At 48.8% G+C, this 26,996-nt stretch overlaps 2 protein-coding genes across 2 annotated transcripts; both read left to right on the top strand.

Annotated features, from left to right (window-relative positions):
- The first annotated feature begins 3,162 nt into the window (after positions 1–3,162).
- GFER (growth factor, augmenter of liver regeneration) lies at positions 3,163–6,890 on the top strand. Its single transcript, XM_056866156.1, has 3 exons — positions 3,163–3,336; positions 5,186–5,394; positions 6,709–6,890. Exons 1-3 carry the CDS (start codon positions 3,163–3,165, stop codon positions 6,869–6,871), a joined length of 546 nt encoding a protein of 181 aa, XP_056722134.1. The 3' UTR covers positions 6,872–6,890.
- A 5,548-nt stretch (positions 6,891–12,438) lies between these two features.
- SYNGR3 (synaptogyrin 3) lies at positions 12,439–25,218 on the top strand. The gene is made up of 4 exons (XM_056866154.1): positions 12,439–12,765; positions 21,889–22,126; positions 23,095–23,237; positions 24,717–25,218. Exons 1-4 carry the CDS (start codon positions 12,439–12,441, stop codon positions 24,924–24,926), a joined length of 918 nt encoding a protein of 305 aa, XP_056722132.1. The 3' UTR covers positions 24,927–25,218.
- The last annotated feature ends 1,778 nt before the right edge of the window (positions 25,219–26,996 follow it).

The raw sequence follows: 26,996 nt of genomic DNA, 5'->3' as shown, positions 1-26,996 counted from the left end.
CCACCAGCCAAGGTGACTCCCACTAATGGAGCCCAGAAGAAAAATGTAGGGGGGATGTATATAAAAAGACTGCAGGTATGTGCCCTGGGGGCAGGAGAAGGGCTCAGCGCCTCATATTTGTAAGATTCTTTTGCCTGAAACGCCAGGTAGTCAGTCCCTTGCTTATTGGGGATGGTTTTTTTATTTAAGAGAGTGGATCTGCTACAATCCAATCTAGTTTGCTTGTTCTGTCACCTTTGTTCTGCTTATGTTTCAGAGAAAATCATTAATCTCAAAGAATCCTCTGCCCTTGTTAAAACATAACATCCTTGTGGCACCAGGAAGCACAGCTCCACAAAAGAGTGATAAGAGGTTCATTTTTAACTCAGAGCATCATCATGAGCAGAACATTTCTGGGTCATCAATTGTAAATACCTTGTTAGGACACATCTGCGCATTAAGTACAATTTATTGTCTCTTTTCCATTTGTATCAGTAGCACAAATGGGGGGAGATGCTCACCAACAGTTTATTAATAAACCTCTTTGTGACCTAAGCCGTTTCAATGTGCTGATCATGTCATGGGCTGCCACAGTAACAGCACCTATGGTCTCTGAGATGTTCAGCACCCACATCAAGATTGTAAAGCTGTCAGGGGAATCAGCTTCTTGTCAGTCCCGTAGATTTCAATAATTTCTGATCCAGTTAGCATCCTAGGACCAAACATTTGCTTGGATTTGGTTCGTTTCTGGGGGATATCCTGCATCTGTGTAGAAGCTAAAGTTTGTTTTCCATTTTTTTTCTAGAAGAAATCAACACCGTCCCGCATCTCTGCTCCATGGCCTATCCACGTAGAGCAAGGTCTTCCATAGCCGGGAAATGCAGTAAGAAAAGTAACCGCTTGACATTGGTGTTCCTCTGGATTAAGAAGCTGGCTGAAACAAAGGAATGCTGCCCCATGTCGCCAGGAACCTCTAGGAGCAGACTCCCCCATATCTCCCCTTATTCCACAAGAAGCAAAACCCAGTCTCTAGATGCCATGCAGTGTTTCAAGCGCAGAGAGCTGCCCCCGCGGGATGCACGGACTCGCTCAAAGATGCTGAATGCTGTCATTTTTCAAGAAGCCAGTAAGAAATCTTATAAAGGCCACAAGCGGAGGAGCCAGGCAAAGAAAAGACAAATGGAAAGTGAGGTAAGGGCTAAGCTAGAGACGGTGACCAGTAGAATTAACAGCTGGTTCTATTCAGCATAGGGACGAAACCCTGGCTTCTTTTCATACTGGACACATCTGGAAATCCTATGCATTTTGGAAGAGGATAAATCTGTCGCTCTGTTCGTCAGTGGGATATTTTAATGATGGGTGTCATTGCTTAATGTTATCCCGGCGGCAAAGAAGCCTATATATTTTACTCGTATTATGAAGCCCACCCACAGTCTCTTATTGGAGAAGAAATCTGTCTGTCCCAATCCCACAGTTAATGGCAGGCTGAGGAGACCCTACCCTTGCGCAAAACAGAAACACAGGTTTCAATGCCTCTCCTCCAAAGTAAGCAAAGAATCAAAGGGACCTCAATCTTGGCACTAATTATGCTTGAAATTTCATAATTATATATATTAGTAAACTGGAATAATTACTGGTATTGTAACTGTTCCAGACGACGGTATTGTATGGCACTGCAGAACATGATGGCGAAATTTTTGAAGAATTCAAGGATGTGTTTGTGTGTGTGGAGGGGAACATACAATGTCTTTGGTAAAGTTCGGTTAGAGATGCTGAAAGGGGCACAGATACCAAAGGCAATTATAATAATAATTTTTTTTTGCAGTGTTTAGTAAATGGAGTTAAAGGTTTGGAGATATAAGCAAATAATAGTATTTTTACTTGTTTTGTGCACATGTGAGTGAGCATCACAAATTCTGGTTTGATTATATATGTATGGCTAGCCCATAATTCTTAGATTCACACGTTCACAGTTATATGCGAGTTCTGTGGTTGCTTTTGGGGGATCGATGGAGGGCATTTATGCACGGGAGATTTTACCTTGGATTTGCCACTCTTTAGATGCACATTTCCCCCATCCAAATTGTCAAAACCCTCAAAAGTAGGGTCAAAATTCTCAAAAGTAGGGTTGCCAGGTCCCTCTTCACCATCATTGTGAGTTTTTTTGGGGCGGAGCCTGAGGAGGGCGGGGTTTGGGGAGGGAAGGGACTTCAATGCCATAGAGTCCAATGGCCGAAGCGGCCACTTTCTCCAGGTGAACTGATCTCTATCGGCTGGAGATCAGTTGTAATAGCAGGAGATCTCCAGCTACTAACCGGAGATTAAAATAGACACTTCTGTGTACTGGAAAATTAAACCCCAAAACACACAGAAAACGTATGAAGAAATCTATAGCAACATATAATAAAGTACAACAATATCATAGACACACTGTCTTCACGGAACAACATTAATTCCGAATAAAAGTACATATCCAACAGGTAAGTGTCCAAACCACAATATATCCAAATGTTGGATACCAATATCATAGATCTTCACGGAACAACATTAATTCTGAATGAAAAGTACGTATCCAACAGGTAAATATATCCAACAGGTAAGTATCCAAACCACAATATATCCAAATGTTGGATACCGAACTGTTGGATATGTACTTTTCCTCCTGAATCAGTGTTGTTCCATGGAGACGGTGTGTCTGTGTTATTGCTGTACTTGATTATATGTTGCTATAGATTTCTTCATACATTTTCTGTATTTTTTTTGGGGGGGGGGTTTAATACCTGGAGGTTGGCAACCCTGACCAATAAGCCCCCATGCAGAGTTTACAGAGAGAGAGAGAAGGCAAACCCAGATTTTCCAAGGTGAAGGACACATGATTGCAGGATGTGTGCACATTATACAATATATAACGATATATTGATTATAATGATGATAATAATTATATAATGATGATAATAATTATATAATGATGATAATAATTATATAATATATACTGATTATAATGATAATAGGTGTGTGGGGTGTTCAAGGGCGGCCTCTCCTCACTCCTCCCCCTCCCCTCTCGGCGTTGCCGGGGCAACCTCCCCTCTCGCAACCTCCCCTCTCGGCGTTGCCGGGGCAACCTCCCCTCTCCCGCCCGCTGGGCGGGGCCGGGCGTCCCGGCGTGCTTCGCGCGCGGCCAAGATGGCGGCGCCCACGGCGAGCCAGGCGCGGCCGGCTCCCGGCTTTCCCTTCTTGCTGCCCGGCCGTGGGGAGGGGGCGGCGGAGGGGCAGCCCCCCAAGAGGAAGAAGCCGCCTTGCCGGGCCTGCACCGATTTCAAGAGCTGGATGCGCGACCAGAAGAAGCAGGCGGCGTCGGTGAGGGGGGGGGGAGGCAGCGATAGGCAGACACCGCAGGGCAGGTGGGTGGGTGGCTGGCTAGGAGGGAGGAAGAGCTTGCCTACCTGTTTACCTGCCCAGGTGCATTCCCCCCCCGCGCGTCTTTTACGCCCAGGGCGGCGTGCACTGTTCGCCTCTCCTTCGGGCTATCCTGACAACACCCTTGTCAGGTAGGCTGAGAGGAAGGGAGAAGAAGAAGAGTTGCGTTTTTATATATGCCGACTTTCTCTCCCACTTAAGGGAGACTCAAAACCGGCTTGCAGTCCCCTTCCCCTCCCCACAACAGGCACCCTGTGAGGTAGGTGGGGCAGAGAGAGCTCTAAGAGAGCTGTGACTGGCCCAAGGTCACCCAGCTGGCTTCATGTGTAGGAGTGGGGAAACAAATCCAGTTCACCAGATTAGCCTCCGCTAGAGCAACTGTCCTGTGGGGAGTGGTTAAGACGCTTAGGGCTGTTTAGCTTGGAAAGAAGGCGGCTGAGCGGAGACATGATAGAGGTTTATAAAATTATGCATGGTTTGGAGAGAGTGGGCAGGGAGAAGATTTTCTACCTCTCCCATAATACTAGAACATGGGGTCATCTGCTGAAGATGGAGGGTGAGAGATTCAAACCTGATAAAAGGAAGTATTTTTTTCACACTATGCATAGTTAAATTGTGGAACTCCCTGCCCCAGGATGTGGTGATGGCTGCCAACTTGGAAGGCTTGAAGAGGGGAGTGGACATATTCATGGAGGAGAGGGGTATTCATGGCTGTTAGTTAGAATGGATACTAGTCATGCTGCATATCTATTCTCTCTAGAGGAGCATGCCTATTATTTTGGGTGCGGTGGAACACAGGCAGGACAATGCTGGTTCATTCGTCTTGCTTGTGGGCTTCCTGGAGGCACCTGGTTGGCCACTGTGTGGACAGACTGCTGGACTTGATGGGCCTTGGTCTGATCCAGCAGGGCCTTTCTTATGTTCTTATGCACATGTGGAGGAGTGGGGGGAACCAAATCCGGTTCTCCGGATCAGAGTCCACCGCTCCTAACCACTACACCACGCTGGCTCTCCTAAAACACTAGTAGCCCAAGCCCCCCCCCCCCGGGCTGAAGCAATATTTTAATTCCGGTTCTATCACGTTTTGCCTCTTAATGGAGTATTTTTTTTTTAAGCGTGGTCTTTGCATGGGGTCTTTCCCATACAGCTGCTCCCATCTCTTTTTCTGGAGAAGTACAGAAGCACGTGTGGTGGCTGGTCGCCCTGTGTGGAAAGGTGCCTTTCAAACCACCTGTCCTCTTGGATGAAGCCCCCGAGGCAGGCCTTGACAAATTTTCTTTGACTTCAGGAGACTGACTTATATTTCAGCCGTTGGGTTTTTTGTACTTTAATTACTGTACTTTCAAACTACTGCTACCTCATAACCTAATCTTAATCCTGTCACAGTTGTCATTATTTTTTTAACTATAGTAAAATTGTTGTAGTGTTTAAATATATGTGGGTTAACACTGGTTATAATCACAACAAAAAGCTAACCTTTTTCCCTCAACTTAAATAAACTCCACACTTCTGAGATTCACCAAGAAATTTGCCTACTCACAAAACAGTATTGGCAGCCTTAAGTTCAGAACAATTGGTATGCTGATACCACATTGGGGCTTGCTGTGGCTCGAAAGTTTTAGCTCATGGTGGCAGTGCTGAACAGGGTGGGGTGATGAAATTAGCAGGGTCTTGAGTGATCCCGTCTTGTCTACAGTGATTTCTGAACTTGCTGAAGCCATACAACCCATTTAGCTGTTTGCATGCTTTCTCTAGCTAGTTCCTGAGGCATAATGTTTTTCCTATGCAGGAAACAGGAGCTGAAGAGAAGGAGCCAAATCCTGAATGCCCTCTAGACAGAGAAGAACTAGGGAGAAGCTCATGGGCATTTCTTCACACAATGGCAGCATATTACCCTGACCAGCCTAGTAAAACGCAGCAGCAAGAAATGGTGCAGTTCATCCACTTATTTTCCAAGGTTTTCCCTTGTGAGGAGTGTGCAGAAGATGTGAGAGATCGGTGAGTGTGGTTTTCTGGATCGTATGCTGTTTACACGGCACCAACTGCTCATCTTGAAATTCTGCAGCCAGATAATTTGTTATTATTGACTTCATTTATACCCTGCCTTTCTTCCCAAGGGGGTCCTAAAGCCCTTTACATCGTTTTCCTCTCCTCCGTTTTATCCTCACAACAACCCTGTGAGGTAGGTGTCCGACTGGTCCAAGGTCACCCAGCGAGCTTCCATGGCACGAGTGGGGATTCTAACGCTTATCTAGATCATGCAAACTAAGCAACTGTCCACCGTGTCTTTTATTTGCATACTTTTGCCATTTTAAATTCCCCCAAATAATTCTGGTATTTCCAGTCAAGAGACATTTGTAGACATTTTACCTGTCATATCCACTAGGGAGCAGAATTGCACCAAACTGATAACTTGGCATAAAATAGAGGAAATTGTTACATGGAACAAAACAGAATCAACCAAACATGTCTGAATTGTTTTTCTCAAACAGCTCACGTGATACAAGTCATGCTTGCTTTTATAAGCATCTCTGTTAAGTGCAATATGGGGTAATTGTGGCATCCTGGTTAGAGCGTTGGACTAGGATCTGGAATGCCCAGGTTCGAATCCCCACGGCCATAGAAGGCCACTGGGTCACCTTGCGCTAGTCACACACTCTCAGCCTAACCTACCTCACAGGGTTGTTCTGAGGATGAAATGGAGGAGGGGAGAATGACATTAGCTGCTTTGGGTCACCCTTGAGGAGAAAGAAGAAGAGTTGGTTTTTATATGCCGAATTTCTCTACCACTTAAGGAAGAATCAAACCAGCTTACAATCGCCTTCCGATCCCCTCCCCACAACAGACACCCTGTGAGGTAGGTGGGGCCGAGAAAGCTCTAAGAGAGCTGTGACTGGCCCAAGGTTGCCCAGCTGGCTTCATGTGGAGGAGTGGGGAAACCAACCCTGGTTCACCAGATTAGAGTCTGCCGCTCATGTGAAGGAGTGGGGAATCAAACCCAGTTCTTCAGATTAGAGGAGTGGGGAATCAAACCCAGTTCTCCAGATCAGAGTCCACCGCTCCAAATCACCATTCTTAACCACTACACCACACAGGGTAGAAATGGAAGCAAAATAAAATAACAATTTCAACCCCACGCTTTCAGCCCCAGGAATGTGTCTGTGTTACAGACCTCTGAACTAGTTCCTGACTAGCCCTCCTGGCTGCGAGCACTCGTGGCTTTCCCAAAGGAGGCAGCCAGGGATGCGACAGGTTGGAAACCCGCGTAGAAGGAAACGTCCTCAGGCTCTTTGGTTTTCCCCCTTTGTGCAGAATACGGCGAAATCAGCCTGATGCCACCAGCAGGCAAAACCTGACCCAGTGGTTTTGCCGGCTCCACAATGAAGTGAATAAGAAGTTGGGGAAGCCCGAATTTGACTGCTCCTTCGTAGACCAGCGCTGGCGCGACGGCTGGATAGATGGGTCCTGCGATTAGATACCCTCCTGGAAATAAAACAGAACCCTCTTTAATTAAAAAAAAAGGAACACCCGCACCAATGAGGAATGCAATCAGTCCTGGGAGGGGTGTGTGTGCCAAGGCATCCATGTGTGCTTTTTTGGGTGGGCTTTGGCATGACTGAGGCAAGGAGCAGAGTCTACAAGGTGTATCCCACGTGTGGACGATTACCTGTAATTCTATAGGAAACTTGCATCCACTGGCTGCAGCTTTCCGCTTGTGGCTGGAGCGTCTTCCGACTCCGTGTCCTTTTCAGTTGCCATCCAATGCTGCCTTAAAAATCTAGGCAGTTTCTCAAGCTTGCAAGGGAGTGGGGGGCTCAACCTTTCCACTCCCTCTGTGCCAGCCCCTGCTTCCGGCTGAACAATCCTTTCTAAGGCCTGGGTGCCTTCCTCATTTTTTTCGGTACAACTGATAACTTTCCCTTTCTTTCATTCCTTACGACTGCCTGATCATCAGACCTTCCCTCATTCCCATTTCTTCCCCTGTTCTTTGTAATCACGAATACTTTTTAAAAATCACACTCTTGGAGATTCAACAGCAGTAATTGAATCACTCTGGAACTGGTTCCTCAAACACCTCTGTTGTTCTTCTCTCTGAGATGCCTTTTTTCAATGGGTTACTCGGTGTACTACTGCCAGAACATATAGGATCGTAATCTTGAGGGAAGGAAGATAAAATCATTTAATTGTGGGATCAGGTTTCCCATTTCAACTGCTAGGATGTTATCCTTTGCATTTCTCTCTCCCTCTGTCTGGTCAGGCAAGAGGGGTAAATACTAACTGAAGCACGAAATAAGTACACAGAAGTTATGATTATGTTCGCTCATGTAATGTGTTGAAACAGGAGGGGAAATCCATGAAGGTTTTATTAGTTCTGGAACCTTTGTGTGCTAAAGGATCTCACTAATGGGTGTTAGTTGTGCTGCTAGAATGACCTCTGTGTCTATTGTGAAGTCCTGCCGTGACTGGGCCACATGGTGCAGCAAGATACTTGCAGGAGAACCACGCCCATCTCGTATATCCCTCTGAAGAGCTGGGGATTGAGAGAGATCTTGGGCCCCAGGCCCGTGAACACACATGAAGCAGCATTTATCCCCATAATACTAGTGGATTGTACAGCATCAGTTCAGCCATGGTACAAATATGGGGTTAACTTTGGTATCCAAGCAAGGTGACTGTAAGAAGTGATTATATGAAGACCATAAATGAAGTTATGGGAGATGTTTCTCTCCCGAGAGATGAAAGCCTAGTTAGTTTGTGTGTTAAATTTGTGACCCTCAGAAATGCAGTTTTTCTGTTTCTGGGTATTACAAGCAAGCCCCGCGTCCTAGCTGGGGGCTCATCTTTAATCCCCCGCTGGGATCATTTGCCGATGTTTCTCCTGTGCATTTGGCCTCCACAGCATCTGCTGATTTATTAATTTACTGAGCTGTTTTAGCACCCCTGATACAAGAGGACTGGGTGCAGTTATTTACATTTAAGTGTCTTCAGGCAAGGACCCGATAACTCTGCGTGGCCTCTTGCTAAAGCCACCTAAAGCAGGGTACAAAAGGCTTTGGATGAAAACAAATGGTTTTGAATTGCTCTGTGTGATTTTTTTAAAAAGGCATGTCAGTTTATCTGATTGGCAAGGGCATTGTTTGTTCAATTACACCTGATGAGACCGCAGATATGAAGCGTGTCTGAAAATGTATTTATTTCCTGTCTGGTAACCAAACAATAAAGTTAAACATTTCATTTACTTTCCTCTTTAAAAAAAAAGGCTTGATAAAACGACAGTTGCCAGTAGCCTTGAGGTGAGGGGAAAGAGAACACATCTGTCTTCACGTCAGCTTTGCGTAATATTTTAGGACACTTAACTAAAACTGTAGAGAAATGGAGGCATTAAATTACCAGATTTGCCGGAAAAGTGTAGCTATCTCCATTTGTGCCAAAAGTAAGGTGATGGGGAAAAAATGGACTTAAGGCAGCCCGAAACCTTTAAAAACAACTCCTGCTGCTTTGGCTGTAAGACTTCTGGCCATCCTTTAGTAAAATGAGACCTCTAGCTACCGGGTGAGCTGCTGAGTCACTATAGAATATCCACAAACATTCCAACTACACAGGCTTTCTGTCAACGTGCTTCCACCGATAAAGCAACAAGACCCAGTATCTCGTCTTGCACACACAGGCATGACTTGGTTGCTCATGAGTTTCGTTTGTATGCCACAACATCTTCCTCAGGACCTCCACTGACAGGCAGCAGGCTGGGGCTTAGTTGAGAAAGTGGTAGTGGTGTGCGCGTGTGTGGACAGGGAGGGCCAACCGGCACGGCTCTTTCATAGATTCATAGAGGTGGAAGGGACCACCAGGGTCATCTAGTCCAGCCCCCTGCACAATGCAGGAAATTCACAACTACCTCCTCCTCACACACCCCCAGTGACCCCTACTCCATGCCCAGAAGATGGCCAAGATGTCCTCCCTCCCTTGAACTGCCTAAGGTCATAGAATCAGCATTGCTGACAGATGGCCATCTAGCCTTTTCTTAAAAACCTCCAGGGAAGGAGTGCTTACCACCTCCTGAGGAAGCCTGTTCCACTGAGGAACCGCTCTGTTTTTGCAGAACATGCTAAAGTTGGCTGCTATCCCCCAGGCTCCGTTTCCAAATCTCCGACCCTCCTGCTCTGTGCAGGAAATCCATCCACAGATGGCTGTCTGGCCTCTGCCTTGAAGACCTAAGGAGGCAATGCGACCTCTGGGGTTCCCACGGCAAGTTCTGTAAACTGCCCTGTATCTGTGGGAGATGGTTCCTGCCATCGACCTCACTGCGATCTTGGCCTGCAGCATCTTTTCTAGTGGGGGACTGTTTCCAGCAGGCCTGCCGTGTCAAGATCGTTCTCTTGAACCTCAGCTTCTCAGGTAGGTTCTGCTTGCGGAGTCTGGGAGGACTGTTCAGCTGGAACGCCGTTTTCCCAGAATGCGGAGGTGAAGGGGGAGAGAAATGTTTGGGTCGGGGTGATCGGGGCTGCCCAGAGGTCTTTGTTCTTTGAGCCAGCCAAAGGGGCAGCTAAATTTGCTTCAGGATCTTGGCCCTCTCCAGAGGGATGTTGCATCTGTGTTTTAAAACCCAAAGTGGTCGTGGTGGTAGGTGACATTCAGGGAGGGAAGTCTCCATCCTCTCTTTCCCACTGCAAGTCAGAAATAGACGCAGAGGGATGATGACTCACCTGTAATTGAGGGGGGATGAAAGGCATCATAATGAACCTTGAAAGTGACATTTTCCAGCTTAATCCATTATGGCCTGGTTCTCATATGGGGGGGGGGAGATTTGCCTCCCCCCCCAGGAGCAGGCTAGCTGAGCAGCTATTTAAAAAATGTATATTTTATCTCCACAGAGGTGGATGTTGCACATCAGTGGTTCTAGAATATGTGAGATTTGTGGGCTGTGTGTGTATGTTTGGTGCTGAGACTCTGCGTGTTAGTCGCAAAAGCACAAACTGAAGGGTGGCCCAGGGGGTGGGATCGGGGGGGGGGGAAGGAGCTGAGGTTGGAATCGAGTCCCGAAAGGACCTGGAAACCCGTCACCCTGTTTGCCACCTCCGTGTGTGTTTTGCTTCTCAGTTCTGAGCAGGGAAATGATGTCACAGTTGTCATGGCATCTGTATCTATGGAACACAAATCAAACTCAGCATCACGATGGGGAGGGTGGGAAGCGAGGAGGCAAGCCTGCAGTCTGAAAGGGAGGGGGATTCCTTTTGCAAAGACTGAGCGCCCCCTTCTTTCTCCCTGGCGTTCTAGCTTTCTAACTGCAGGGTGGTTGTTGTTTTTTGCAAAGAGATATTGAAAGCTGGGATCCACTGCCCTTCTGAAGTCCGTTCTCCCACGTCAGGGCTCTGCTGCCATATGTAAACCAGGCTGGAAGAAGTCCGAGAACAGACTGTACTGCTCCAGCTGGAGAGACATTAAAAAAAATTCCCAAGGGAAACAACCCCCTAAAGAGAATATTAATGCATCAGAGGCTCAGCTGGACTAGAATATCTCTTGTCTCTGATGTGCTAGCTTTTACTTATATGCAATATGTTTTTATATGGGGGAAGGGCATATGGAAATGCTGCCTCCTCTCCCCACCTGGACTGGGGCAGTCTGTCCTACAGTCTTAGGTTCACATAGTGATGGTAATATTAATTCTTGGCGTTCGTGTTGCACTTAGGGCAGTGAGAGAGCTTCATGTGTTAACAACACCCCTGTGAGGTAGACCAGTGTGATCACCGTATTCCAGATGGGGGCTGGCATCAGCTTGCCTAAAGAGTTTGCATCAGAGGAAACCCCAGGACTTCTTGATTAAGACTTGATTCACGCAGGCAGGGGAACTGAGGCAGCAGAGCCCTGCGGTGGTAGACCAGACTGTACCCCTTCAGATAGCAGGTAAGGGATTACACACCCTGTTTCCTTTTCAGCACTGTTTCTCTGCATGTGGAAATCTAGCATCACATGCAAAGGCCTATGCTGAAAGCTTTTCCCCTGAGATGCTATTTTTTAGTTGCGGGGAGGTTTTTAAAAAAATATGTATTAAAATTCTGCCCCCTCTCCTCTTACCCACAGTCTGAAGCCTGTTCTGTATAGACAGGGAATGACTTGCACATGATCTTGGGGAGGCAAAAGCTCCCTAAACTGGGTTGCCACCCTAGACCACGTAGTCCAGCATCTGGTTTCACCCCCTATTTTTCCCCAAAGGCCTACAAACCTCCCCAGTTACTCCCTCTGACTATGGAGTCTCCATAGGACTAGTGTGGCCAGGAGCCCCCGGCAGACCTCCCCCTCCACGACTTTTCCAAATTCTCTTTGAAAGCCAGCTGAAACTGAGTGGTCGGCATTGTGGCATCCTGCGGCAGGGAGTTACACAAGCTAATTCCTCTTAACCTGAAAATGTTACTTCCTTTTGTTTTGGACATGCATCTCCCCAGCCCTAATCCACCACTGCTATAAACACAGCACTGGATCCAGCCTTAGTGCTATAGAACAAATAACCATGTGGGACTCCCCCACCCTCTCCACACACCTGTTCTCAGCAGAGATGCCAACCTCCAGGTAGGGCCTGGAGATCTCCTAAAGTCACAACCGATCTCCTGACGACAGGGATCCGTTCCCCTGGAGAAAAAGGGCTGCCTTGGAGGGTGGACTCCACGGCATCAAATCCCTCCCCAAACTCCACCCCCCAAATCTCTAGGATTTTCCCAACCCAGAGTTGGCATCCATGAATTCCCCCCCCCCAAGCAGGCCACTGATGCAAGGAGAAAAAAAGAAGCTGCCAGATGTAGAGATGCGGTAGAGAGGGAAATCCCAGCCCCTCTGGAGGCAGGTGTGAAAGGCGAGCAGAGAGCAGGTGGGGAGCCTGGGGAGGGAGGGAGGCAGGCAGGGGGGCGAGAAGGCGGTGGAGGACAGCCCTGCTTCTGCGTTGTGAGAGCTTCCTGCCAGCAGGTCACCGTGAACAGGCAACCGCCAAGGGCCATCCCATCCATTCATCCTCCTGCGAGGAAGAGCTCGCTGGCCACCCCTCTCCCTCTGATGGTCCCATCCACTCCCTGGGCTGGCCCAAGTGGCGGCGCAGCCCAGCGCAGGGGAGGAGAGGGGGGCGCCCACCCACCCGGGCTGGGATGCAGCTTTGGAGGAGGAGAAGGAGGCGGCGAGGAGGCTGCGCGCAAGACGCCGCCGCCGGCGGAGGAGGCAGCAGCAGCAGCCAGCGCATCAGCCGGGGCAAGTGGCCGGTGCCCGCTCCCTACTGCTGGAGGAGCCATGGAAGGCGCTTCCTTCGGAGCCGGGCGTGCCGGCGGGGCGCTGGACCCACTTGAGTTCCTCCGGCGGCCCCAGACCATCCTCCGCCTCGTCTCGGCGGTAAGAGGGGCAGGGCGCTCTCCTCCCACCCCCATTTGCAAAGAGGGTTGAGCCTGGGCAGTGCCTTGGCGTACCCGCCCTGCCAGCCTGCAGCCAAGCACTGGCTTGGAGCGAGAGATCTGTCTTATCTATCTATCTATCTATCTATCTATCTATCTATCTATCTATCTATCTATCTATCATCCTAGTATATATCCATTCATATGTGTCTGTACATCCATTGGATGCCTCCTTAGACATTTTGCACGGATACGCTGTTTTCTGTATCTTTTGCCACTGAACGTTTTGCAACCTGTCGGTTTATCTAAGGAGTGCCTCAAGACCACCCTCCCCCTCTTTTATTATTCCCCCCCCAGCAAAATTTGGGCAAATGCTGGGGGAAGGGGGAGGACAAATGGGCGCCTGCTGCAGTCGCACATCTGGAAGGGTGTGAGCAGAGCTTCACCCCCCCCCTTCAATACCAACACCCTTTTCTCCCCATCAGGTTGCCTTCTCCAAGCCCTGGGATAGATTTGGTGGGGGAGAGAGAGCTGTCTGGCCTTCCTGCTTCTGGTTGGGTTTGCCACTGGAGGTGGTGGGTCTCCCCCGCCTTCCATCCCCCCCTCCAGCCGCTGTGGTCGTTTGCATTTCTGAATTTTAAACAAATACCAGCAGGCTTTGTGTGTGCAGTGAGTGGCAAGATGGTTAAGCCAGGAGACATTTTCCCCGTTTCTGCCTGTGTGGGGGAAGAGGGAGAAGGGCTGGTTGTACCTGTTCCGTGCCCAGCCTTGTTCTGCGGATGGCAAAAAGGAAGACTCGGCTTCTGCTGGGTGCCCTGCTGCCTCCATTCGTGGGCACCTGGATCAAGATAGGAGGGAACCGATAACCGCTTTGATTGCTGGATGTGTTTTCTTTGCAGCACCGCTTGTCAGGAAAGCAACATAAAGATGGGCCTGATTCAAATGAACGTCTCTGTGTGTGTGTGTGTGTGTGTGAGGCAAAGGGGGTGTAAAATCAGTCCAGCAACTCTGTGACTGAGTCAGTCTTGGGGATTTGGGACATGCCAAAAGCCTTTTTTTAAAAAATGGCTGTATTTTTATTTTATTATATCAGGGTCTCGAATGTAAGATCCAGAGGCTTCGGCAGATCCTGGGGGTGGGGAGTCCTGGTGCCTTCAAGGGGCACTTTGCCATGTTTCATGCAAATTATTAGGTCATCGTTGGAATTAGGGACTGGGTGCTTTTTGTAGGGTCCTCCAGGGTACTTAGCCTCTCCGCTTCCATGGCGGTTTTTGAGGCTTGCAAATGCTTGCTTTTTGGGGGGATACACAGGAAAAGATGCAGGCTATTGGTTTTTAAGAACAGATAACTTTCCAGAGCTGCAGAGGGCAAGTAATCTAATATTCCATATATTCATGTCTGAATGAACTGGAACCAGTGGATTGATGTCTTATTCAAGAGGAACTAGCTTTTTTTTTTAGGTGAAAAAATTTGGACATCTGTTGCTGTGCGGGGGGGGGGGGAATTGATCTGGGTTTGATACCCTGATCGCTACGGAGCCATCTCTTTAGACAACAATAAAAGATAGGCCTGTGCCCCCAAGAACCTTCTGGTCTGCATCTCTACAGCGACTGAGAGCAGCAAGGTGAATCAACAACAGAGGAAGGGCAGGCCTGAAGGAAGCAAAGAGATGCTAAAATGAATGGATTGAAATTTTCAGTCTAGGGAGAAATCCTAGGCTTACCCAGAGCATGAGCTCAGGGAACGGCCTTCAGAGTCTGGTTTTGAACATGCGAGGCAGTGAAAAGGAGGCTAAACATGTGCAGAGTGCCTGCTCTCACTGTGGTGAGCCAGCTTCTAGCCTTGGGTCATAATTTCCAGGAGGGATTTAGAGCCAAAGCGTCCCACTTTAGGAATGGCAGAACTGTAGCTCCAGGGTTCTGCCTGGATGCCCTGTGCTCTAACCCAGGGCCATGGAGGCTGGGAATGGTGACATGGTGGTGAGGGATGAACCCTCCACACGTGGGCATTTTGAAGCAGGCCAGGAGTTTCGGAAGAAACACTACTAGGCCATATATTAGGACCCAGCATTGGCTAATGGCAGAAGTTCAGAGGACAGAGCTCTCTGGCTGAAACAAGGGTGGACTGTCCATTATGGCCAAGACTTTTCCTGGCGTGCGGCAAGAGGGAGGCTGCATACAACCCGCTGGGCAAGCAAACTGCCTCTCCCTCTTTTCGGAGGCAGGGTGGGATGGTGGGGCCCTTTTCCAGGACCTCCCCCCCCCCAGTTTTTCCCCTAACTCGAAAATCCCCCTCCCCGCCCTCAAGGAGGTCAAATCCATGGTAGGAATTTACCTTTTCACACAATCCGTCTAGACATTAGGAAGAACTTTCTAACAGAGTGGTTCCTCAGTGGAACAGGCTTCCTCGGGAGGTGGTGAGCTCTCCTTCCCTGGAGGTTTTTAAGTAGAGGCTAGATGGCCATCTGTCAGCAACACTGATTCTGTGACTTTAGGCAGATGATGAGAGGGAGGGCATCTTGGCCATCTTCTGGTCACTAGGAATGTGAGGGGGGAGGTAGTTGTGAATCTCCTGCATTGTGGTTGGACTAGATGACCCTGGTGGTCCCTTCCAACTGTAGGATTCCCCATACATCCTTTGTCAAGTGGGAATGGGCCTTTATGTTTCCTGCACAACTTCATGTGAGTGCCACTTTCAAGTTTACCTTTACCCATCTATAGGTGATTTTTTATTGCTCAGACAGGAGATGGGGAAAACATGACCTAGCTATTTTCTTGGCGGGAGAAAATAGAAGCCTGGAGTGGTGTTTATGGGTGTCTTGGATGTGACGGCAAGTGCAGAGGAACTCCCTGGCTCCTGCCTAGCAAAATAATCATTTAAAGCCAGCCTCCTGCTGAGGAGATGGCCATTCAGGTGGGCGTAAACAGCCTTTCCGTGACCAAGTGCACCCTGCTGGATTGTTAGTGGAGAGAGTTGTCTTGTTTCCAGTAGTTCCAGGCAGGCGTGCTGTGTCTGTCTAAAGCAAAGATTTACATCCAGCTGCTTCTAGAAAGAAAGTGGCCGTACCCAGCTTGAAGCAAGCCTTGGGGTGGAGTTTAGGGGCTGGTTTAGCTTGTGTGCAGTCAGGGGTAAGACACCCAAAGGTTGATTTGGAGCAAAAAGGCTTTGAGACCTCAGCATCAACCATAGTGGGTTTCGCCTAAACAAATTCATTGGTTTGATATTTGCAGAACAAGGGTTCCTGGAAAGTTATACGGCTGGAATGTCCCCAAGTTTATTTTGCATATGCATTTATGTATTTGCATCCTGCTTTTCTCCCCAGCTGGGCCCCAAAGCATCATTCTCCCCTCCTCCGTTCTCTCACAAGAAATATCCTGTGGGGTGGGCCAGGCTGAGAGATTGTGACGGGGCCAGGGTCACTCAGCGAGCTTCTGTGGTAGAAGTGGGGATTCGAACCCAGGATCCTAGTCTACAGCTCTTTCCACCTCACCACACTAGTTTCCTTATTTGCTTTCTCCTTGCGATGGTGATGGCGTTTTGGGGGGTCCCTCTAGCCTTATTTGTGAAGTGAGAAACCCTTTGTTATTATTTTTTGAAGGTACACAGCTTTTGACTACTACTTCTACTAACTTTTGCAGCAATATAAGTAGGAGTCTTTTTCCTTGCTGAGAGGTCTGTTAATTTTCCTTGCAGAAGCTGCACGTTTTCTCAGTAGTCTATGGCTGACACCTTCCCCTGAATGTTGCATGACATCACAGCAGCTAAGCCAATAACTACTGATGGTCAGGCAGGCAGCCTGTTTTTTAACTGATGTTGCAGATAGAAGTCCTTTCCTTATGAGGAGGAAGATGCATTGTCCTTTTTTAGTCTTATAATAGTAAGCAAAAAAGGCACAGCAGTCCTTTCCTTCCACGCCGCTTGAGTTTGTTTGGTGTTTTAAACAGGACCGAGGGTGTTGTATTGGTCTGGGGTTTGTGTGTTCGGCACAAGATGTTTTAGAAGAGGGGAAAGGAAAAAGAGAGGGTTGGCACTCGAACAGATGGGCAGTAAAACCAGAGAGATGCCAGCCTGTTAATTTCCCCCCAGTGGATTTGTGGGGGTGGGGGTGGCAGGCGAGACTGACTGCAATCCTAAGGAGAGTTACTCCAGTCTAAGCCCATTCATTTCAATGGGCTTAGACTGGAGTGACTCTGCATAGGATTGCGCTGAGTTTCCCATGTGCATCAGAGGCTTAGATCCAGGGCAGATTTTATCCATACTGCCTGGTGCCTTGCACAGTCTTGCTGTTAAAAGAAATGAGCAGGTATACAGTCCTCCTGGCATGCCAGCGACAGCATTTAGGGAGCAGGCAGGCAGAGAAAAAGCCAAAATGGATTGCAGGAATAAATTCAAGGGAGAAGATTAAAAAAAAAGAGGAAATGGGAATGAGACGTTGGTGGCGGGGGAGGCCCTGGAATGGGGACATGAGATGTCAGCAAATGGGACCTGAAGGTGAGCAGGAATAGGTCTGAACAAGGAGTGGTGTTGCCAACCTCCAGGTGGGCCCTGGAGATCTCCTGGAATTACAGTTGATCTCCAGTCACCAGCCCCTGGAGGCAGTGGCTGCTTTGGAGGGTGGACTGTGTGGCATTATACCTCACTGAGGTCCCTCCCGTCCCCAAACCCAACCCCTCCCCAAGCTCCATCCCCAGATCTCAAGAGATGCATGAACTTGAAGCACACCCGTTTTGGATAGCTGCAGTAGCAAAGGAAGGATGATTGCTTCAAAGCTATCTATATAGTTGCAGCAATATCTTTGTCACGGCACAGGAGAATGTGTAGAATTTGCTGTCTGCGTGTGTGCTTTTCTCCTCTCTTAAGTAGAGAATCCACAGATAAAAAAACAGGCTTTGCAAAATGCTTTGAAGAACAGTTCCCAGGCTTCTGTGTGTGCCAAGCAGGGTGTATCGGGAGTTCTTGGCACCGCAGATTTAAAACTGTTCTCTGTGAGCGGCTTGAGATGAGTCCATTTGGTCTCCAGCCTGAATCTTGTAGCTTAAAAGGAAGTGGATAATTGACTTAACATTGATGCTCATGTGTTTGCTTCTTGGAAGTGGCCGGGAACTGCAATAGGAACCAAAGAGGATGCATTTTTGGCCTCTGGAACCAGGGCGTGGTTGCACGGGAATGAGTACGATGGCTAACAACATGAACTGTGATCCAGAAGGTTGTGGGGTCCGTCATGAGTGACTGAGGCAGGCTTAGTGCAAGCCGCTATTTCTTAAGCCTCAGTTCAGCATCTGCATCAGGGACACAAGAATACCGGCCTGCCTCACAGTGTTGTCATAAGGGCAACAGTAATGATGTATGTTAGACATGTAGGGGGTTGTTCTGCGAACTATATTATCATTCCTGCTGTGGGAACGGCGAATGTCATTCACAGACGGCTTTCCTACCTGTCTGGAAGTGGAAAGTGCCGTCAAGTCAGAGTGGACTTATGGCGACCCCTTGTAAGGTTTTCAAGGCAAGAGACACACAGAGGCGGTTTTTTGCCATTTCCTGGCTCTGCACATCAACCCTGGACTTCCTTGGTGGTCTCCCATCCAAGTACTAACCAGGGTCCGCCCTGCTTAGCTTCCAAGAGCTGATGAGATTGGGCTAGCCTGGACCATCCAGTCAGGTCCTACCTGTAACATTGTTAGTGTAGGCCTTACGTCGATGCGGCAAGGTAGGCCAGTGCTACTAACTGACAGAAATTTAAGTTAGCAGCGCAACACTCCAGAAGATAAGTTAGTGCCGATGAGTAGGCTTCTGCTTTCATTTCCCTTGGTTGAGGGTTGATTGCCTTGCCTTTTAATTTTTGTGTTTCATATAATGAAGAAATCGAAATCAGCACATTTGAAGATTAAAAAAGAAAAAGAGGTCCAGTTTTAATGCCTCGCTGTTTCTCCCTGGGGATGGTTGAAAGGAACAGTGCATGAGGTTTCAGAGTAGAACACGGGGCTCTGGGTGGCATGCAAGGACATGAGAACTATGAATTTTAAAAAAATTAGTAGTGCAATTCTCCTCGGTCCAGATGGCCGAGGGGGTGGTGCCTGGCACCCAAACGTGGAGCTGGCACGAGGTTTTCTGGTGTCACAGATGTTCCTGGTTTGCTAGGTGCAAAGGTACCTCTTCCTGTTTCCCAATGTGTTGAAATAACAACCTGCTCAAGGTTTCACCATCTCTTCCCCCTCCCCACCCCAGTGTTTCTTTGGCTCCAACTATTATCTCTTAGTTCCACACTCTGGCTGCTGTTGTGGTGTAGTGTGGATTAGCATCCTCATGGGTAGACAAGAACCCCCGCTCCAGGGTTGCATGTATTGCCACGATCAGGAGCAGGGAAAACACATTCACACGCGCGCACACAGGCCACATAGGATTTCCCAGGTTGCTATGTAGAGGCGGGCAATGACACCTTTCATTTTTTACATATACATATAAGGGAGTGGACGTGTTCATGGAAGAGAGGGGTATTCATGGCTACTAGTCAAAATGGATACTAGTCATGATGCATACCTATTCTCTCCAGAATCAGAGGAGCATGCCTATTATATCAGGTGCTGTGAAACCTAGACAGAAGGATGCTGCTGCAGTCGTCTTGTTTGTGTAGAAAAGAGCAACCAAAATGATCAGGGAACTAGAGCAACTGCCCTTTGAGGAGCGGTTAAAACACTTAGGGCTGTTTAGCTTGGAAAGAAGGCGGTTAAGGGGAGACATGATAGAGGTCTATAAAATTATGCATGGTATGGAGAAAGTGGACAGGGAGAAGCTTTTCTCCCTCATAATACTAGAACGCTGGGGGTCATCTGAAGCTGGAGGGTGAGAGATTCAAAACTGATAAAAGGAAGTATTCCTTCACACAATGCATGGTTAAACTGTGGAACTCCCTGCCCCAGGATGTGGTGATGGCTGCCAACTTGGAAGGCTTTAAGAGGGGAGCGGACATGTTCATGGAGGAGAGGGCTATCCATGGCTACTAGCAAAAATGGATACTAGTCATGATGCATACCTATTCTCTCCAGGATCAGAGGAGTGTGCCTAATATGTTCGGTGCTGTGGAACACAGGCAGGATAATGCTGCTGCAATCATCTTGTTTGTGGGCTTCCTAGAGGCACCTGGTTGACCACTGTGTGAACAGACTGATGGTCCTTGGTCTGATCCAGCAGGGCTTTTCTTAAGTTCTTCTTACGTTAAGCTTGCTTTTTCACAAGAATCGGCTTGTTGATGGCAAAGCAAACAAGCATGGAGTGTGCGCAGCCCTGAGTATCAGATGCATAAGGCATCTGCTTTTGTGCTGGGCTAAACAAGCAAACAGAAATCCTCTTCCTAGGCCCTTGCCTCAAAGGCTCAGAACAAGCAGGCACCTGGGAGAAAAGGGCTGAAAGCTCTCAGCTGGCTCGCAAGTGTCATTGAAACGTTAAGTGACGGGGCGGAAAAAACACTCTTCTTGCTCTTCCTACCACAGGGCAGAAGCCTCTTGGCTGGTGGCGCTCTCTGCTTGGAGAGGGTTTGTATTGTGACGAAGCAGCGAGAGAGAATTTGCAGCTAGGGTTGCCAGCTTTTGTCCTGGAGAAACGGCGTTGGATCGGTGGGGCTGACACGTGCTCTCTCTAGCTTACACATAAACACCCCTAGCTTTAATCCTGCTGCAAAGAAGTCACTCAGCCATCTCCCTCCACACAATTTGGGTCAGTATTGTCTACTCCGACTGGCAGCAGCTCTCCAAGGTCTCAGGCAGAGGTCTTCCACATCACCTACCTGCCTGGTCCTTTTAACTGGAGACACTGCCCGGAGTGAACCTGGGGCCTTCTGCGTGCAAAGCAGAAGCTCTTCCACTGAGCCGCAGCCGCTCCCCAAATTGCCCTGAGCTGTGAAGCTGTGAAGCTGATTGGGTCACCCTGGGCCTGTGAGGATCTCAGGAGTTAACCTACCTTACTGGGTTGTTGTGAGAATAAAATGGGAGGAGGGGCATCCTTCCTTGGAGGGGGAAAATGCAGTATGCCGTTAGGTCAGCACTAAAAATCTACCAGGCCCACCTGATGTTGTTTTCCTGTTCCCTGTGAGGACACTGAGGCTGTTTGGAGCCAGGCGGGAAAGGAGGCTCTTTGTCCACGGACCCTTCAGCTTAGTAACCCCACGCGACTGGCTTGTCTCGATTATTCTTGCTGCCAGATCGCACCGTGCTTCTGACAGGTTGTGTGTTTCCCTTAAACTGCTGTCAGAGGCTTCCAACAGCAAAAAAGAAAACATTAGTTTTTGCATTATTTATGAATGAGATTAGAAGGCGAACCCAGAGGGGGGAAAAAAGAAGAGAGAGCTGGCGTTTCAGCTCCTTGCTGACAGAGCCGCGACAGCCTCTTGGTCTTTGCTGCTTGTCATTACAGTCGGGTGTATTTTGCCGCTCACGGCGGGTGTGGGCAGGAATCATCCACTCGACTGGAAGAGATTAATATCTAGGTGGTACGGGCTGGGCGAGGTGAACGGGTGTCCCGTAGCAGCTCTGATAACGTCACTCAGCCTGGATGAGAACCGAGGGTCTGGTAGCTGATAGCAGAAACTAATCAAGTGCCCCGGGGACATTTAGGGGCAAATCTGGTTTCGTTGTAAACATGTCGCCATCGGGCGTGTCCAGGAAAAGCTTGCCTGGTTTCTTGCCAGTCTATTAGAGACCTGAAGTCCAAAGACAGATTGTTGCTTCATATTAATGTTGAGACTTTTAAGGCTCCTCGCACATGCACGCACACGGAGAAATTGGAACGTATTCCATGACACTGCAGCAGTTCAATCAGTGGGGTTTTGTAAGTTGGGATACTGAGTGCAAAAAGAGCCCAGGAGGAAAGGGACTAGAAGAAATAAAGGGTTTTATTGTTACCTGTTGCAATCTGATTTTATATATCTCCCTCTGGATCATTTAAAAAAATAAATAACATTTCCCCAAAGCTTAAGATTTTGTTTACACTGCCTCTTGATTGTGCTTTCGCCCTCTCTGTGGTGTTCCTTCCGAGCTGTGGCTGGTGATGGTATCTCCCTTCAGCCTGGGGGACCCTTTCGGCAGCAGAGACTGTGTTACCATTTTATTCCTCCTCCTCCTTCCCCCTGCAGATCTTCTCCATCATTGTGTTCGGCTCCATCATTAACGAGGGTTACGTCAACAACGAGAAGTCCCCGATCCTGAAGTGTGTCTACAACGGTCACGAAGGGGCCTGCAATTACGGCGTCACCATTGGACTCATCGCCTTCTTGGCTTGCTGCCTCTTCCTGGTGGTGGACCTCTATTTCCAGCAGATCAGCAGCGTGAAGGACCGGAAGCGGGCCGTCCTCGTGGACCTCGGCTTCTCAGGTAGGTCAGGAGGGTGTTTCTGAGAAGGTCATCAGTTCAGGAACAGTTCAAGGTGTTATCATACAGGGCAAGGGACTGGGGACTGGACTACTTTGAACAGGAGGGGCCGTGGCTCAGTGGCAGAGCATCTGCTTGTCATGCAGAAGGCCCCAGGTTCAATCCCCAGTGGCATCTCCCGTTAAAGGGACCAGGCAAGTAGGTGAGGTGAAAGACCCTTTTCTTCCTGAGACCCTGGAGAGCTGCCGCCGGTCTGAGTAGACAAGTCTGACTTGGATGGACCAAGGGTCTGATTCAGTGTAAGGCAGCTTCATGTGTATCCATGTGATGTATGATCTGTTAGCTGCACATATTATGCTACGGTTGCTGCATTATTTTCTCCCGCTGCAATGCCATTTTCTAGCATCGTATCTTCGTTCTGTATCTACGCGTGTTCAGGTTTTGGTAATCCTAGAGCTGGTATGTTACTTATTAGATGTCACATCCTATTGACTGCATCGACTTAACTCCGTGTAATCCGCTCTGACTCTCAGTGAGAAATGCGGACTATAAATATAGGACGTAAAATCAAACAAACTGGAGTTGCTTTGTATACGGGGCTCTCATGGAGCTGTCCAGGGTCCTAGGCAGAGAAAGGTCTTTGCCAACACCCCCTGTCTGAAATCCTTTAACTGGAGATGCCAGGGATTGAACCGGGAACCTTCTGTGCGGGGAAACGCACGGTGCCTTTAACAGCTGGAGGAAATTCCACAGGTGACATTTCCTTCCTCTTGGCGTCCCAGAACCACAGGAAGCGCCCTCTGCCCAATTTCCCCCTTTCCACGCAGCTTGTCCAGATGCAGGAGCCCCGCAGTGTCAGAGCAGTTGGCGGTGTTGTGTGCAAGAACAGAATCCCCAAATGACAGGGTCAGCCCGGTTGCATGAGCGACCCCCTCCCTCGGTGCTAACAAGGGGGCTTTGGTGCCTTCCAGGTTTCTGGTCCTTCTTGTGGTTCGTGGCTTTCTGCTTCCTGGCTAACCAGTGGCAACAAACACCGACAAGCAAAGGCGCAACGCAAGCCGGGGACGCTGCCCGGGCAGCCATCGCCTTCTCCTTCTTCTCCATCCTCTCCTGGGTAAGTTGTCCCTCTTCCCCCCCTTCCCAATCATGAAAGGTGGCTGCCACAGTCCCTTTAAGATGGGATTGGCGAGGGGGTGGGTTGCCCAGCCCCTTCCCAGGGCTTTGACTTCAACAGTCACCAGGATTGGGGGTCCAAAGGCCCACCTGCACCCGCACCACTGACTGGTGCTGGCAGGCTAGACCTGGCCTTTCCTTTCCTTTCCTTTCTCCCTTGGAAGCTCCTTGATCCATTGATCTTGAGAAGCATATATCTAATGTTTGAGGGATATAAGGACTGAAACAAATCTTGCCACTGACAATGTAGCCTTGGGATCCCTGTCACTTAGTAAAAAAAGACATTATGCCAGACACAGAGGCATTAGATTTATATGTTAAAAGGGGAGAGATATAACGAGATTGAAGTTCCTCATAAAAGTGCCATTCCAAGAGGGCTTGAGCTAATGAATCAATACAGCCAGAAGAGCAAGGACAGGTCCTGTCTGGGTATGGTATATTCAAAACCCTGCCCTGCATAACCATAGAGGGGTCAGCACTCAGTCTAGCTAAACAGAAGGCTCTAGAAAGACGAGGAGTTGTCAAATAATAAGTATAAGCGGGCAAAACCACGTGTTGGTGGCATTCCGAAGAACTGGGATGAACAAACGCGGCAAGCACGAAAAGTAGTGCTGTTACAATCAAGCTCTTTAATGCGCCTTTTAATTTTGGTGAAAGCTTCAGTTTTCCCAAGATCTAATAACATATCCTGCGAGAAGCCCAACAATGGCAATTTCTCATCTAAGACTGACCTGGCCCTTCTGCCATTTTTAGCCTGAAGCAGACTGACCATCCTCTGGAGGAACCTTTTGGCCTCCCCTCTTTTTAAAAAAGAAGTCAACCTGCTTTTCTTTCCCAGAGTGTTGTAGCCATGTTGGTCTGCAGTAGAACAGGTAGGTTCGAGTCCAGTAGCTCTTTGGAGACCAACAAGATTCCCGGAGTGTGAGCTTTCAGGAGTCAAGGCTCCCTTTGTCAGATACAAGTCAGAACGGTAATTTTCTGCCCCCCAAGAATTTCCCCTCTGCTCTAATCAAGCTGGTTACGATGTGCATGGGACCTCTGCAACCTGAGTTCTCTTATTGTCAACACCCCGATATTTGCTCAAGGGGCAGGGGAGAGGATTTTGAAATGCAGGAACCTGAGGGTCGTTTTCTTTTTTAAAAAATGAAACCCTCTGCGTGTGAACGGAGGGTGCCCAGCTTCAAAGCGGAGGTGCAGGACAGGGACCCTCTTACTGGAGGGGGGGCTCATTTCCCACCCCCCAGTTTCCTGCACGTCCTCCTCAGGCACTGATCTATCTGCAAGGCCACAGTAGCAGCAGACAGATGAGAAGCTGGACAGAGAGGAACAAAGGGCTGCTCGGTTTGGTTGGCAGACCAGCCGTCTCGAGCCAAGCGGCCGCAAACCCTCTGCAGTGTTTCCTTCTCCTGTTCTGTTCCAGGTCGCCCTGACCATAAAGGCCCTCCAAAGATACCGCCTGGGGACTGACATGTCTCTCTTTGCAACGGATCAGTTTCCCACCGACCCCAACGCGGGGTACCCTGGATACCCCACAGGGAGCGGCGTGGAGAGCACGGAAACCTACCAGAGCCCACCGTTCACCGAGACCCTGAACACCAGTCCGAAAGGCTACCAGGTGCCGGCGTACTAAAGGGCAGAGGCTCCCAGGAGGCCGTATCGAAAGCAGGAATGAACGCCCCTGACCCCTCCCAGAGAAACCAGCCGCGTCCTCTTCTGTGGTGCAGCATAGGCCCACTGGTTGGTTGCAAATGTATTCAGAAGTACCATTTCTTTCTCCCCTCCCTCAAATGTGGCAAGTTAAACGTGCTGAGTTAAACTTACTCTTAGCTAGTTGTGCAGTGAAACTCTGTACAGTGAATTGGTTCTCGTCTTTACCTGTCCAAGGGTATTTTTTTAATATATATATATATAAATATATAAAACAAAACAAAGGGGTGGGGAGGAAGCCCAGAAAGCCCACAGTGTTCTCTCTAAGTGCCAGGAAGGTTGCTACTCCCACCTCGCGAGCTTAGGCCAGTGGGGCGGGTGCTTTGCCGCAAACGAAAGCTATCCACAGGCCGGCTAACCAGACGAGTGGACGGCTCATCTTGTGCTTCCAGGGCTAGCCCAGAATGTAGCTTCCATGAGCTTTGTTCTCCACTGTGTCCCTGTTTTCTGTTTCTTCCTTCATCCCCTAGAAAAAGGTTATTCTGAGGAAATGTGCCAAATTTTAACGCCAAAAAATCAGGGTTGTTTTATTTTCATGTCATTTTGCCCGCGCATATATATGCACACACACACACACATATATATACTTACCCTACTGAAAGAGTGCACAGGCAAGGATTGTGGTAGCCGTTCGCGCCGGTGGGGTTTATTCAGAGCACTTCAGAGCAGAAATAGTTTCGTACCCCTTTAGAGTCAAAGTCATTGCTGTCCGAAAAAGAGACAGGGTGACGGTGGGTGAAGAGGCCTGTCAGAAGTGCAAAAGGGAGGACCTAGGTTGTTGTTGTTTTTTAAGTGAGTGAGCAGCCCACAAGTCCCTAGACATTCACTTGCCCTCTGTGGGGTGTGGCTTGATCCAGTTTGGCCATGGCTCCGAGGACAGAATGCAAAAGAGAAGGAGGAATGTGTGTGTGTGTTTGGAAACAGGGCGGAGTGGGGGAGAGCGAGAGAGTAGCAGGAATATAGACTTCCCTGCCTGGCTCATTTCCATCGAGGGTAGACCATCGCTTCAAAATGGTAAAGAATGCCCCCCCCATTTATTATTTATTTATTTTATTTAAAATCTTTATATTAGCCACCATTAGTCAAATGCAGACCTATGTTGCTGAGCCAAATGATAGCAAGGATATTGTTCTTGTTTTAAATATTTTTTACATCTACCTTTCAGGGGCCCTCCCCCCCCCAACAAAAAAAGCCCATCATAGTTCACCCTATCAGATTTAGGCACCACCTTCTGTTGTGGCAAAGGAAATTCCAGTAAAAACTAGCATTTCATACTGGTGGCCAGCAGTGTGGCCACGAAAGGTCAGAAACAAACCCAAAGGCTAAATCTCAGAAAACGGGTCCTGATTCAGTGGCAAAAGCTCCTATGTGCATTGCCAGGGCGTGTCTCCATCCATTCTGCAATGCTCACCTGAAGCCCTGGCCAAATGCTTCGTGGGGCAGCCTGGGCTCTCGAGTGGCCTATAGTGACCAGCTGTCTGCTGCTGACCCCTTGTGGGGCCAAAATGGAGACTAGTCATGATGCATGCCTATACTCTCCAGGATCAGAGGGGCATGCCCATTTTATCAGGTGCTGTGGAACACAGGACATTGCTGCTGCAGTTGTCTTGTTTGCGGGCTTCCCAGAGGCACCTGGTTGGTCACTGGGTGAACAGACTGCTAGACCTGATGGACCTTGGTCTGATCTAGCATAGCCTTTCTTGTGCTCTTATGTTCTAAGGCTTTAAGAGGGGAGTGGACATGTTCATGGAGGAGAGGGCTATCCATGGCTACTAGTCGAAATGAATACTAGTCATGATGCATACCTATCCTCTCCAGGATCACAGGAGTGTGCCTAATATGTTAGGTGCTTTGTAACACAGGCAAGACAATGCTGCTGCAGCTGTCTTGTTTGGGGACTTCCTGGAGGCATCAGGTTGGCCACTGTATGAACGGACTGCTGGGCTTGATGGGCCTGGGACTGATCCAGCAGGGCCTTTCTTATGTTCTTCTT

This window comes from Euleptes europaea, chromosome 21 (assembly GCF_029931775.1).
Source record: "Euleptes europaea isolate rEulEur1 chromosome 21, rEulEur1.hap1, whole genome shotgun sequence".
NCBI lineage: Eukaryota > Metazoa > Chordata > Lepidosauria > Squamata > Sphaerodactylidae > Euleptes > Euleptes europaea.
Note: the sequence above shows the minus strand (reverse complement) of the source record. Positions and strands in the feature narration are given on the sequence as shown.